Source organism: Temnothorax nylanderi, unplaced genomic scaffold (genome assembly GCF_030848795.1).
Source record: "Temnothorax nylanderi isolate EJ_2023f unplaced genomic scaffold, tnyl_v1.0 TNYL_tig0015_pilon, whole genome shotgun sequence".
NCBI lineage: Eukaryota > Metazoa > Arthropoda > Insecta > Hymenoptera > Formicidae > Temnothorax > Temnothorax nylanderi.
Window position 1 is genome coordinate 1,054,949 of NW_027249077.1, and position 12,227 is coordinate 1,067,175.

At 47.4% G+C, this 12,227-nt stretch overlaps 2 protein-coding genes across 6 annotated transcripts in view; one reads left to right on the plus strand and one right to left on the minus strand.

Moving 5' to 3' along the window:
• LOC139768259 (facilitated trehalose transporter Tret1-2 homolog) overlaps window positions 1-11,131 on the minus strand; it is a 65,152-nt gene extending 54,021 nt beyond the window's left edge. The window contains exons 1-2 of one of the 5 annotated variants that reach the window (XM_071698271.1): window positions 10,759-11,131; window positions 1,415-1,966 (exon numbers count right to left, since the gene is read on the minus strand). In XM_071698271.1, the coding sequence (XP_071554372.1) occupies window positions 1,415-1,438 (24 nt within the window). In that variant the 5' untranslated portion in view covers window positions 1,439-1,966; window positions 10,759-11,131. Of the gene's footprint in view, window positions 1-1,414; window positions 4,699-8,622; window positions 9,090-10,758 lie in introns of those variants that run through there. The other 4 variants (XM_071698273.1, XM_071698272.1, XM_071698274.1 and 1 more) reach the window with 4 other exon arrangements.
• LOC139768262 (mediator of RNA polymerase II transcription subunit 20-like) overlaps window positions 1-12,227 on the plus strand; it is a 79,415-nt gene that overhangs the window by 56,703 nt on the left and 10,485 nt on the right. The window lies entirely within an intron of this gene.

Sequence of the window (12,227 nt, forward strand, 5' to 3'; positions counted from 1 at the left end):
GGTCGGCCGCGCGATGACTTAAGGGAGGGAACGAGAGACGTGTCCCTGTATATCGATAATTTATTCCTTCGGCTGCAGTAGCGATTTTTCTAACGTGTCAGCGACACTTTTACCGCTATATTTTATACGTCCGCCCGCATGCCAACCCCGTCGATGCAGCTGCTCTTGATGCGCGCTACGTCTCCTCGTCAAGCACGGGAAGGTAATAATAATAATATACGTCGTGTTGGCGCGAAAGAATCGATATACAAGATGCATACATGCATAAATAATCTCACTCCACTTGGCCGCAGACGTGGCTGACTCGGCATATGAGCGATACTTCCGATGTTGCGTCGAGGAAAAAAAATCGAACGTCATCGGTTCGCAACGCTTGGCGTGACGAACGTATCGGTTACGCAAGACGTGTACGTGGATTGATTATATAATGATACAAGATACACCTTGACGGTACATTCTGCAGAAATTCAGGGAAAAGCTCCGTAACACAAAACGTAAACGAAGAAAAAGCTACTTGAATTGTTCGTAATTATCCGAGCGCGCGAGATACGTTTCCCGTTTAGACATATTACGACGAGGGTGAAGGGATTTTAAAACGGATAGCTTTAATTTCTCGGACGCAGTTGCACCACGGGAGATACACAGGAAGGATAGGAGACAGCGGCGGTCGATATCCAAGCGGCAGGGCTGCCGGTTGGCCTACGAGGTCCAACGCTTATCTGTTACGTTCTGGCTACGGCCATTCCGAACAATAACCACCACCGTACTGCGGTGGAGATTCGAATTTGTCGTCAAGTACGCCGCATTGTAGGAGTGGCGCGAAACAGCCGTGTAATCTCGGCATACTTTATTAACTGGGGCAACGTAATTTGTGGCGCGACAGAGGGAGAAGCGGAGTTCTCTTACTCCGAAAATAGTTCAATGTACCTCTATTCGTAATTGCAACGTATTCATGACGAATGTAATATTTTCATGATTAATCGATCGAGGCTGCTTGAATTCGCGATAATCGCGATTGCATCTCCCGGTTAAATTTCACTTTAATATTGATCTCTTCATCTTCGACGCGCGCGAGCCCAACGCGACGCGCCCACTAACCGACTTTAAAGTTTACAACAACGAGTGCTTCCTCAGCGGTGCTCTCGCGACTAAAAACTTTTACTCGCGTTAAGAATGAATACAACGACGCGCGAATCGGGGCGTGTCTCACGAGCGCGAAAGAAAACGGCTTATCTTCCAAATCAACATTTGAATTTGGAATTCACACAGAAACCTTCTCTTTATTCAGTTTTCCTCGTTTTCATAACAGCTTTAATTTAAATGCCGGACATAACAAGTCACAAGTTTCGTTGTTACGGTATCTTATATCCTTTCCCGCGTTTTACTCTCCTGAGAACAGATCCAAATTACTTACGTAATATCTGTGATTCAGTGACATCTCTTCTTCGTATCTTCGTCGGCCACTTTCCTCGCCTAGGAACTCGCGCGTCACGGCGTCGCGGGGATCTTCACGGAGTCACGATCGGTGGAGCTGCTCGCGATTTCCATGCCTCTCCTCTTCGTTCGCTAGCTAGTCGATATTCGAAGTATCCCAGGTGTCCTCGAAGTGCTCTGTCTTCGCGGGAAGGTACACGGAGCGAAGTTTCTCGGGAAACGAGCGTCTCCTCCACGCGGGAGAGAACAACGGAGGATATTTGGCGCGCGCGATCGATGCGTCGCTATCTCCTTCCTACATGGGCAGTGTTATCCTTTCCTCGGGGGTCACGGTATCAGTCTTACATATTTATTGTCGGGATTCCGCACTTATCTCCAGCGTCGTCATTATTGTCGTTTTTGCCCGCGATTGTTTCCTATACATCTGGGTCATACGTCGTCGTTGTCGTCGTCGAGTTATCTCGCTCCTTCTTGGCTTCCTCACCACCGTCTACGTGGCACAGATCTTATTTCGTCGTCCGAAAGACCTGTCCTACGAAAAGAATTCTCAGAGTGTTTCGGAGAACATTGTGCCCTGATGAAACATCTCGAAGTCGGCACGGAATCGCGCGACCGCGTTTTTCCGCTTCCTCTTGCCTAGACACGAAGGAATCGCTTTAACTACGAAAGCCACGTTTATTTATTTCGCGATTGTTCCTCCCGAGTCGAGTTAAATTCACGAGATACTCGGTGATCCGCTTGTTGGAAAATATTATACGAATAATAAAAATTTTAATGCGGACTCGGAAGCAGAAATGTTACACGTATATTTTTAAGAGAGAGAAAAATCTTTCTTTTCCGAATAAATTCTGTTATACGGATAGAGAAAGAAAAAATTTACTCCATGGTTTTTTTTCCACTGAAACGCATCGAGCGTAAGTTCTCGACAAAAAAAAACATAATCTCGAATGCCGAGCTGCTTAAAATTTTAGTGGATACCTTTTCGTGATCAAGTCTCGAAAGAGATAATTCACGTGAACTATATCAGGCTTTTCTCAATTATTAATCTCTTGTGTTACGTTAATTTTTTTGAAAAATAAATTAAATGGTAGCACGAAAGATAAAAGATTTCTCGTACATATATCTTGGGATTTATATTTTTTTGATCGCTGTCATTGTCGATGCGCTTTTGCGCGAACGCGATTCGCATTTCCAACGTCTTTCTCACCCGTCCACAACCCGTGTCTTATCGTATCGGGCCGGCTAATAGTGCACAAGTATAAATAGTGCGCATGCAAAACGTCACTGTTACGGGTCGGGGCTTTTAACTCCGCCTGTAAAAACGTCGCAGTCCATTAGCGATGCCGTCGACGATGCGACGTCACTTCGCGCGCGGCACGATGCAAAAATTCAACGCGCTCCTCCACGCGCCCGCGGTCGAGGAATGCACCGTCCGACCGTTATTATCCGTGCTGTCCGTAACGAAACGGAAATAAAATCGGACGCAGAATGTGCCTTATGGCCCGTCCGAGGTGTCAAAAAAAAATACGGCGTCCATCGGCATGCAAAGCGTGACACGATTTCTCGAAATATTCCGCCGCGCGCGTTTGATCAGTTATCTATTTTATAATTTCTTTTTTATCGCATTATTATTATTTCATTATTAATATTATATATGAATTTTTGCAAAATAGGCGAGTAATTAATACTTGCGCTAATTATATCACTGCTAAGATATAATAAAAGTGTTTATTTCATGATTATACGCGGCTTTTGCGACTTTTAAGGGCAATCTTGAAGACAAATATATTTTTCGCAATCCGAGGCGATGGAATTCTGCCGGCCAGAGAGATCGGCGACGTCAAAGATAGCGCGACTCGCGCGTCGCGCCGGCTATTGTTCCTCTCGTTCCGAGATTCCGAAGTGCTGCTGCCGCTGCCAATATCGGGACCGACGACGCAATATCGGGTCACGAAGTCCAGCCTCATGTCCCTGGCAGCAGCCGGCCGATAACTCACGCGACGCACTGGCGGCACGGCCATTAATTCGATTGAATTTACCCGTAATTACCGTCGGATTAACCAACGATTTTGATTCACGGGATTTCATCGTGCGATCGGCGCGCGCGCTTTAAAACGTTCGACAAGAGATTTCGTCAAGCGATTCGCTCTAGAAGATCTTCGGATCTTATTAGGCGATACATCGCAGACGCGACACATCTAGGCCCAATCACGGATACGGACGTTGATCGTCCGAGGATCGATTCCGTTCAATTGGTCCCGTTTTGAATACGGTATTTGATTCTGACGACGGTCGTTAGCGCGAGTTGGCATTTCGAACTCTTTCACGCTGCAGTAATTGCATTTTCTTTAGAAAAATGTTCACGTGTCTCATATCGCAACCAATGTCGAGTAATCCTCTTCATTAATCAATATCCTAGATTTACGTAATATGAATAATTGTCTGTTACGTAACGGTTCAAAGCTATAAGAGAGATACGCTACTTGTCAATCGGTTATCGTGAGTTTTGCAGATTTACGTTGACGCATTGTTTATACAGTTTGTCCAGAATTGATTGCGAGTCGCGTTTTCACGTCGGGGCACATTGTTCGCGCCGTGAGTGAACGGAAATCGCTCGCTTTTATCGCGAACGATTTATTTCCGATCTCCATGAAGCGCAATCGGTGCAGCGTGTCTATCTAGCGCGACTAGGGATCGATCGATCGAACATTAATTACGCCGAGCACGTGACGCCGGCAGAAACGTTGTATTTTCCGCAACACCCGCGGCGGAATTCCATCGGTCCATCGATCGTTAATTTAAAAAACATGCATCACGTTTCTCTTTCTCTCGCAACCCTCTTTTAATCCACGTGCGACGTTCCACGTAGCCAGCCTGTAATTCCTAGCGCATAACTCTCGTATATCTCCGTCCTAGGATTAAATTATTGTTCACGGTTATTGCGATCCGACGTTCAACTATGTTTGGTCATATATTAAATATTTATTCTCTCTTGACGATAAATGTCGCGAATCGCGGCCGCGATGTGCCACGGTAGTTAGGGGGAAGAAAAATGAGAGACGCGTAAGAAAGAGCGAACGAACAGACAGGCCGGAGTAATATGTCCCGGCTCGTTTGTAAGATTTGTGACGCAGGCAGTGAGAGGATATAAAAAAGGGGACGCAAAGAGAGAGAAAGAAAAATCTCTCTTCTCTTTATACTCGGTGGCAGGTTTCTACAAAGCGTCTCTCTCTCTCTCTCTCTCTCTCTCTCTCTCTCTCTCTCTCTCTCCTCTCTCTCTCTCTCTCTCTCTCTCTCTCTCTCCCCCCCCCTTCTCGCTCGCGCAGGAATAAATTATGAGACGCCGGCTGACTCTGGCTGGCTGAAAAGTTTTGATCCCTGTACCGCTACGAGAGAAGAGGATCTTACGACTACCTATGTCTCTTCTACGGCGACCTCTCCATTCGCGCCGCGCGAAGGGTACGACCGCAATCGCGCCACGAAAACGACGATGGAGGGATCCGTTCTTCTTATGCGCGAATGAAAACGGGCGCTCGCTTCCGCGTGGCTTCGCAATCGATCAGAATTAAATGACAACCTTGGACGCGGATAAATCGCCGGCAAACGACTCTCCCGCGGGTCGTCGATCGTCGCGAGTTAATTTTATTAAAAATTCACGAGGTCTCTCTATCTCGCGACAATTCACAGGTGCGAGAATCCGAGAGTTACGGATGCTCGACGGAAATCGGAGAATCAAACAGCCGTTCTTGCGCGAACATTCCGCGTATTGTTCATTTGACTTTGTTATAATTACCTACTTTTCCTCGTAATGCGCGCAGAGTATATCTTCCGCGGTCCCAGGATGCTGTTATCCGCGTACGTATACAGCATTTCGATGCGCGCGACGTCGCTTCGATTGTATTCGACGTCGATGTAATAACCGTGAATGATATTCGTTTGCGTGTTCGTTTAATATCGGGAAACGCTACTCGACGTCACGTTCAATTATACTCAATCGGAAACCCATTGCAACGCGCGGCGCGCGAATTTTTGCGAGGAGAGCAAAGATTGACGGTGTACCGTAGATTCGCCAAAGCGCGTCGGATCCGCCGTTGTGAATGGTCTTTAATTACGAGTTTATCGATGTCGATCGGCCATCGTCGAACATTCACCGGCGCCTCGTCGCGACCACAAACGAATTCGCAAACGAGAGCCGGAATACAACGGAACAGTATTTTCGTATTTCCGAAATTCCCTTTTCGCGCGAGAAACATTTCGCGCGGTAAATATTACCGTCAAATGTCCTTGCAACAGCTTCATCAGATTAAATCTCGGAAATTCCGCAATTTGTCCCGTTTGTAGCACCTACATATTTACTAATTACTTCACTTTGCTCTTTTACGAATTATACAGCTCTAATTAACCGCAATTAGCAACTTACAGGTCTTCCATTGAAACACAAAGGAAAATCCCTGTCGCATCACGTCGCGAGCGATCGTATTTCCGGGAAATTGGCTTGTCACTTAAGTTGCTATTCGTTCGAATTGCACGTCGCTTTCCTCTCTCATCGTCACGCACGCGAAAAATCAAAACGACGATTATCGTCACGGAAACTAAACTTTTTCCATAAGCTGGGCGAGAGGAAAGTGGAAAGTACTTTGGCGGAGGAATATATACGCTCAGCCATACAAGCGCAATCTGCAGCATCGTGAATCGGAAATTTATCGCCCACACAGGTGTACATATATACAGGCGTCGCATGTCTTTCGTTTACTTTTCGCCACACACCCATCACGATTTACGAACGCGTCGCACGTTCGCATGTTCGAATTATCTCTCGCGCGCGTGAGGTCCGAAACGTGCCTCCAAATTTTAATTACGAATTTTCTTTATATAAAAAAAACGACGCAGCCATATTTTTCTCACGTAAGCCGGGAATAGCCGGATAAACCTGTCGTACAGAGAAATAATCGCGTATCAGTGAGTCGAATTGTAATATTGTGAAATTCATTGGACATATATATTCATTTGCGTATTAAATCTTGCTCATTTCGCACAGTGAAGTCAAATAAAAAAAAATTTTATTCGTCATTGTGCAGCGAGTAGAAAAGAACTCTGTCCATTGTGCGCTGCATTTATCAGAGAACATTGCAGTGTCATTATCGATTCTGGATTAATTTTAATTGACGAGCGAAAACGGAGTGTGCGATACGGTATGTTCTTGTCACGTGTTGCGAACATTAATCTTATTTTACATGCTCGGGTTATCGCGAGCATGATCGCCGTGATTTTACGTGGAATGGAGAAATCGCGATCTACGCGGGGAAAAATCGCACAGCGCGCGGCGATAATGCGCGCAGATAGAGCGGAGAAACACAAAAGCCCCGATGTGCATTAAACGCCCACGCGCAATCACGCGCGTGTGTATCTACTCTGTAAATGTCTCCATTGTAAATGGATTCTGTCTTGCGCGCGAATTACCGTAACTCATCGCGCGCGAACGTGTCAGAGGCCGGATTGAGCCACGCATTAAATCAATTGTCGCCGCAGCGACGATTAATTTAAATTAACGTGCAGGCACGCATGCAGAAACCTTATGCACGAATTTAGGATGCATCAGGGGGACGCTCGCGATCCCCCGGTAAATGCTGAGGATGCGTTGCAAAAATTGCACCATGCAAAAATCGTCGTGGGTGTGAAGGTTGCGAAGGTTGCGAAGGTCAGTAACGGAGCCACAACGCGGAATTCGATATTCCATTCTGTAAAGGTCGATACCTGACATTTGCTTTAATCGGCATCAGGTCGAACGCGTAATCTTCGCGGAGATTTCACCGATATTTTTATCACAGTTGTCACATAACCGCTGATTTTTCTCTTTCAGTTCAGCTCTGAATCATAATATCTTCCGAACCATAATCTATTCTAAAATCAGAGATTTAATTTTATGGGTTCTACGTTTATTGTAGCGAAATTTAAAACTTTAAAATTGATTTTAATCCATGGAAGTTTAATTTAATCCATGAAAGTTTAATTTAAAGCTAATTTAAAGCTCTTCTTTTTATCCGCGTTGGGATTATAATGCTTTAAAATATTTATGGCGCGTCAGTGCAGATGATAAATATTGTAATAACTTAACGATCATCGCGAGAGCGCGTTATCGTCGATAGTCGCGGAGCGGAAAATCAGCGGTCGCTATTGATAACGGAAAGAGAGAAAGAAAGAGAGAGAGAGAGAGAGGGAGGAAGGGAGAGAGAAAGCGACGGCTTTGCTCTTTCTCTGCAGATTAAATTCTTCGATCGATCGCCGAGCGTAAAATGAAAGGATCCATAGAAGAGGAAAGATAGAGAGAGCAAGAGCTGGGGGCTCCTCTCCACGTCCCTCGTGACGCTCCAAGTTTGTACGGACCAATAACCTTCCAGAACGCTATTAAATCGTATGATAAACCCCGCACATCGCCGGAGCTTACGCGACCGGGATATAAAACGGCGGGGAAAAGGTCACGCCGGTGCACAATAAGTAAGCCCCTCGCGCCAGTGAATTTTTGCTGACGCGAGACGATGCGACACGACGCCGCGCGCGTCCATGATGCAGCTGTTACCGATGGACCGATGTGCAACACTGCACCGACACGCTATTCTTTTCAAAGCGACATGAAGTCCCGCGATCACGCCGGACACCCCCAAACCATTCCCGTGCTCCTCTATCGAAAATATTCCGTGCCGGTATCTATATCAACTATCAACTTTCCAACCGGTAGAAAACTAATTTCTCATTTTCTCTCCTAGCGTTGCTCCTTTAATCAGTGCAGAGAGAGAATCCCGTTACTTTAAATTTATTAATATAATTCCTCTCACTGTTCCAATTTCTCGCAAGTCCTTCTTTTTGGGTGTCACGTTTTAATTTCGGATAAATAATATTCTACCGTTTTTATATAAAGGAGAAATCGCTACTTGCCACGAACGCAGCGGTCGATTTCGCTGACGTAGCCTTTAAACCCGCGTCTCAAGCCCCGATACACTGTAACATCGATATCGTCGCTGCATCGTTTCTCGCGAAAAACTATTAATCATCCCGATAACGTTTAGTCACGGCGTTTCCTCGAGATCAACGCGAGAATCCGTGACCGATCGCGGCGACTGAGCCGCGATTCCGGCGATTCCGTGCCGCTTCTCATCTCTCGATGTTCTCGCGACGAATAGGACGTCTCACCTACGCCGTGTAATCCTCATCCACTCTCGTCCGATCGCGCGCCGATCGGCTACGAGACGACCGAGAGGATTTGCGTGGGCGAGTCGCGGCACGCGGGTGCAGCTGCATCGACTGGTCAATGCATCCGCAGCGGCGGGGTGATTAATCACCTTGCTCCGGTTTCGACGAGATGCACTTCCTTCCCCCTGGTAGTCCGCATCGCGCGCGCGACGCCGTTAAAAGGGAGCGAAGAGAGCAAAAGAAAAAAAAAAGAAAGTGGAAAGAAACCGTGATCCCTCCCAGAGTAGCGGCAACCAGTCCGCGATTTTTCAGTCTCGGCGGAATCGACGACGAGAGTTCTTCCGTGCCACGCGACCAGATCTTCTCTGCGGGATTCCCCTGTCCTCGTTCTTCTCTATCGAGGGACAGCCGATCGCGCGATCGGCCGTCGTAAAAACGCGATCCTCGTCGCGCCGCGTGGAATCATCTCGTCCTCCGCTTCTTCTCCCTCGACGAGGAGGCGGACCGGCGCGCGGCGGATTATGCAAAGCCGTCTTGCTCGTCGCTCGCCGTCGGTGCTTACTCCGCGAAATACACTCGCGCGTTCACCTCCATCCATTATCGGTCGGATCGGGTCTCGTCGTCACGCTCCTCGTCGTCGAGCGCTCTGCGGAATCGAGAGAGTCGCGCGAATTGTTAGCCTCGCGCGAGGTCGAGATCACGCCCGTATCGTCGGCTTCGCCCGCGTAACGATTACACCCGCGCGTATAATCGCTAAAGCCATCCGCAATGACGCGAGTGCATTCGCGACGGTCGTGATGCAACGGACCGTTTTCCCGATTCGTATGTATGAGAAAAAGTCTCCGACAGCGCGAGAGATAAATATCATTGAAAATTCCGTACAAATATATGAAATAAAAGTTTCAGTATTAGGACGAGAGTGGAAAGAACGTTTATTTTATTAATTTTGGAAAGCGAGGATACACGAGAGGGTCTCGAAGATCCAACTCTTGAAAGCCGGATGTACAGGCGGATGAATTTAAATCCTGTCTTTAAGAGGATTGCCTCGATAAAAGGAAATTTTTCTCTCCGAGAGGCGGCACCGTGCTCGACAGGATACGTCACCGTATTAGCCCCCAAACGCAGACATACGTTGAGCGTATTGGCAGCTTTTACTCGTAATTATAAAAAAAAATCCGTATCTTAATATACATCAAGGTTTAAAATATAATGCGACGAATGCAATGAAGATAACATTTGCATTTATCTTCCGTCTGTGTCTTTAACTTTGTTAATTAAATGTTTTTACGCTGATTGCACAGGATTCGTTCTATAACTCTTTACTCTCGTAGCTTTTACGATACTTCTTATTTCTCGATTACTTTTTAAAAGAGAAAGAGAGCACGGTCGATCGTTAAGCGTTCGCCTAATGATTAATCAATCAGCTGTGCTGGCCATTTAATCCCGATTTCCCTGGCTCGAAATTTCGCGTGCAATTGATTCCGCAATTTCATTTACTTCTCGCATTTTCCCCGGGAATGTAAATGCTCCATTAATTCGCAGGTCGCGCAATTCAAGAAGTTCTCTCCAGGCGTTAATTGTCGCACCAAGAGCGGGGTTGCATTTTTTCGAGGGATTGCTGTTTCGAGATACCCCTCTTTAATTGGACGCGAGTAAATTCTCTCTGCGCTATCGAGCGACGACCAAATTTAGCATTAATCGAATCGAGACTGTCGCATTAATTTCAGCAATTATCATGCGTGCGACGGCGTTCGATCATCGACACTACCGTTTCCGGCAATGTTTGATTTTTTCCGATTCGTCGCGCGTTATACTCAGCATCCGCGAGCTACTTGCACATTCACGACGATGCATATTGCTTCGCGACGACTTCGCGAGCGAGCGAGCGAAAACGCCGGAATATCAAGAAGAATGGAATAATCTTGAAAGCACGTTGGAGCGAAAAATTCACATCGCAAAATTGAAGGAAGCACGATCGATTTTATCGTAGGATTAATTGATTAATGGATTGCATGATTTCACGGTTCGACATTGGTCGAGACGATCTCGCACGTCGGTTTTAAGATATCGCAGCATCCATACTATGACGAAGATGTTCGCGCATTTCTTCGTTACTTTCTTAATTATAGCACACACCTTTCCCGTCGTTGTTCAGCGTGTGTGTACGTGTGTGCGTGTGTATATCACCACCTCGCCGCACTCGCGTCGCATCGGCGTGGCAGCCGCGTTGCACTCATCTCGCAGTCGCGAGAGCGTTGTTTTCGCTCTTCCGCGAAAAAAAAAAGGTCCCCCGCGAGGTCGTGGAGCGACTTTAACCCTCTCTCGGAACGCGACGCGAGGAAGCAGGAGGTAGAGGAAGAGACGGAGGAAGAGGAGGCGATGGGAAAGGAGGTGGAGAACGAGGGTTGCGACGGAAGCGCGACCCGGAGTCCACCCTCTCGCGCTTCCTCGACCTGCTGCTGGCGTGCCACCCGGCCACCACGACGACCGGGACGTACATACCCGGCGATGAATCGCGGCCAACTGAGAGAGGGAGAGAACGCAGCCCCCTAGACACTACCCCCGTCGGGTTGGCTGTGGCGTCGCGCACGAAAACCCCCTGCGCACAACCCCCCCTCTTCCCCCCGACAACCACCCCGTCGCCTCCGCCGCGCACGAATCCGCATGTTTTGTACGTGCGGGGGTAAGTAGGGGACGAGGAGATAAGGGGAAGAAGAGGGGGGGATATTGAAGAGGAGAAATCCGGAGAGAGAGACGCGATGTGGACAGAGAGGGGTTGGGTGCTGCCTCAGGGTTACAATGACCGCGAGTGGAGTTACTGGGTTAGGTCTGGGTTGGTTTAGATGGATCGGGGACCCTTAGAATGTTCGGAAAAGGGGTAGGTCGAGGCACCCCTCGGTTAGAGAATAGCGAAGTGGGTGGCATTTGTCGGCTTGTCCGGGAAGTTCCGGCATATATTTTTCAATCGACGTAATGCGCTGCTTTTTAAGTGCCCGCCATTTGTTCGTTTCGCACGCGGCGTTTCCGCTTTCCCATCTCTCAGGATGATAGCCGTCTGTCTCTCTGAAATTGAATAAATTAGGTAGGACATCACGAGCCAGAATAAAGATACGTCAATTTCCAATACCGAGAAAAAAATTTTTTTAAAGAGAATTATCGAATAATAGTTTACTTTCTCCAGCAAAGGGTTCGATAAAAGTGTCCTTTATTCGCCGCAGATGGGGCGACTCTTTTTCATTTGCGGTTGTATTTAGATTCACGTTTGCAATTTGAGCGCGATTGTAAATACGATTAGAAGCGAACGATTATACGCGTCTGTTGCGGTCTGTTACACGAGCGACCCATTCTGGAGGGAGAAGATAAAAAAGACCGGTGCCTAGAGAATCGGAGGGAGAATTTAACGTATCGCGACCAGCTTGTGTACAACAGCTTAATCCGGATCGATCCGGGGGAGATTATGAACGAGCGAGTCGCCTTACGGCGATGGGACGGACGCCGTTCAAGTCCGACCGGTATAAATAGTCGCTAATTAATTCGCGCGGCGAAGAGACATAACGAGATACGTATCGATGCGACACTTTGCATTTTCGCTGGACGTTCTCCGA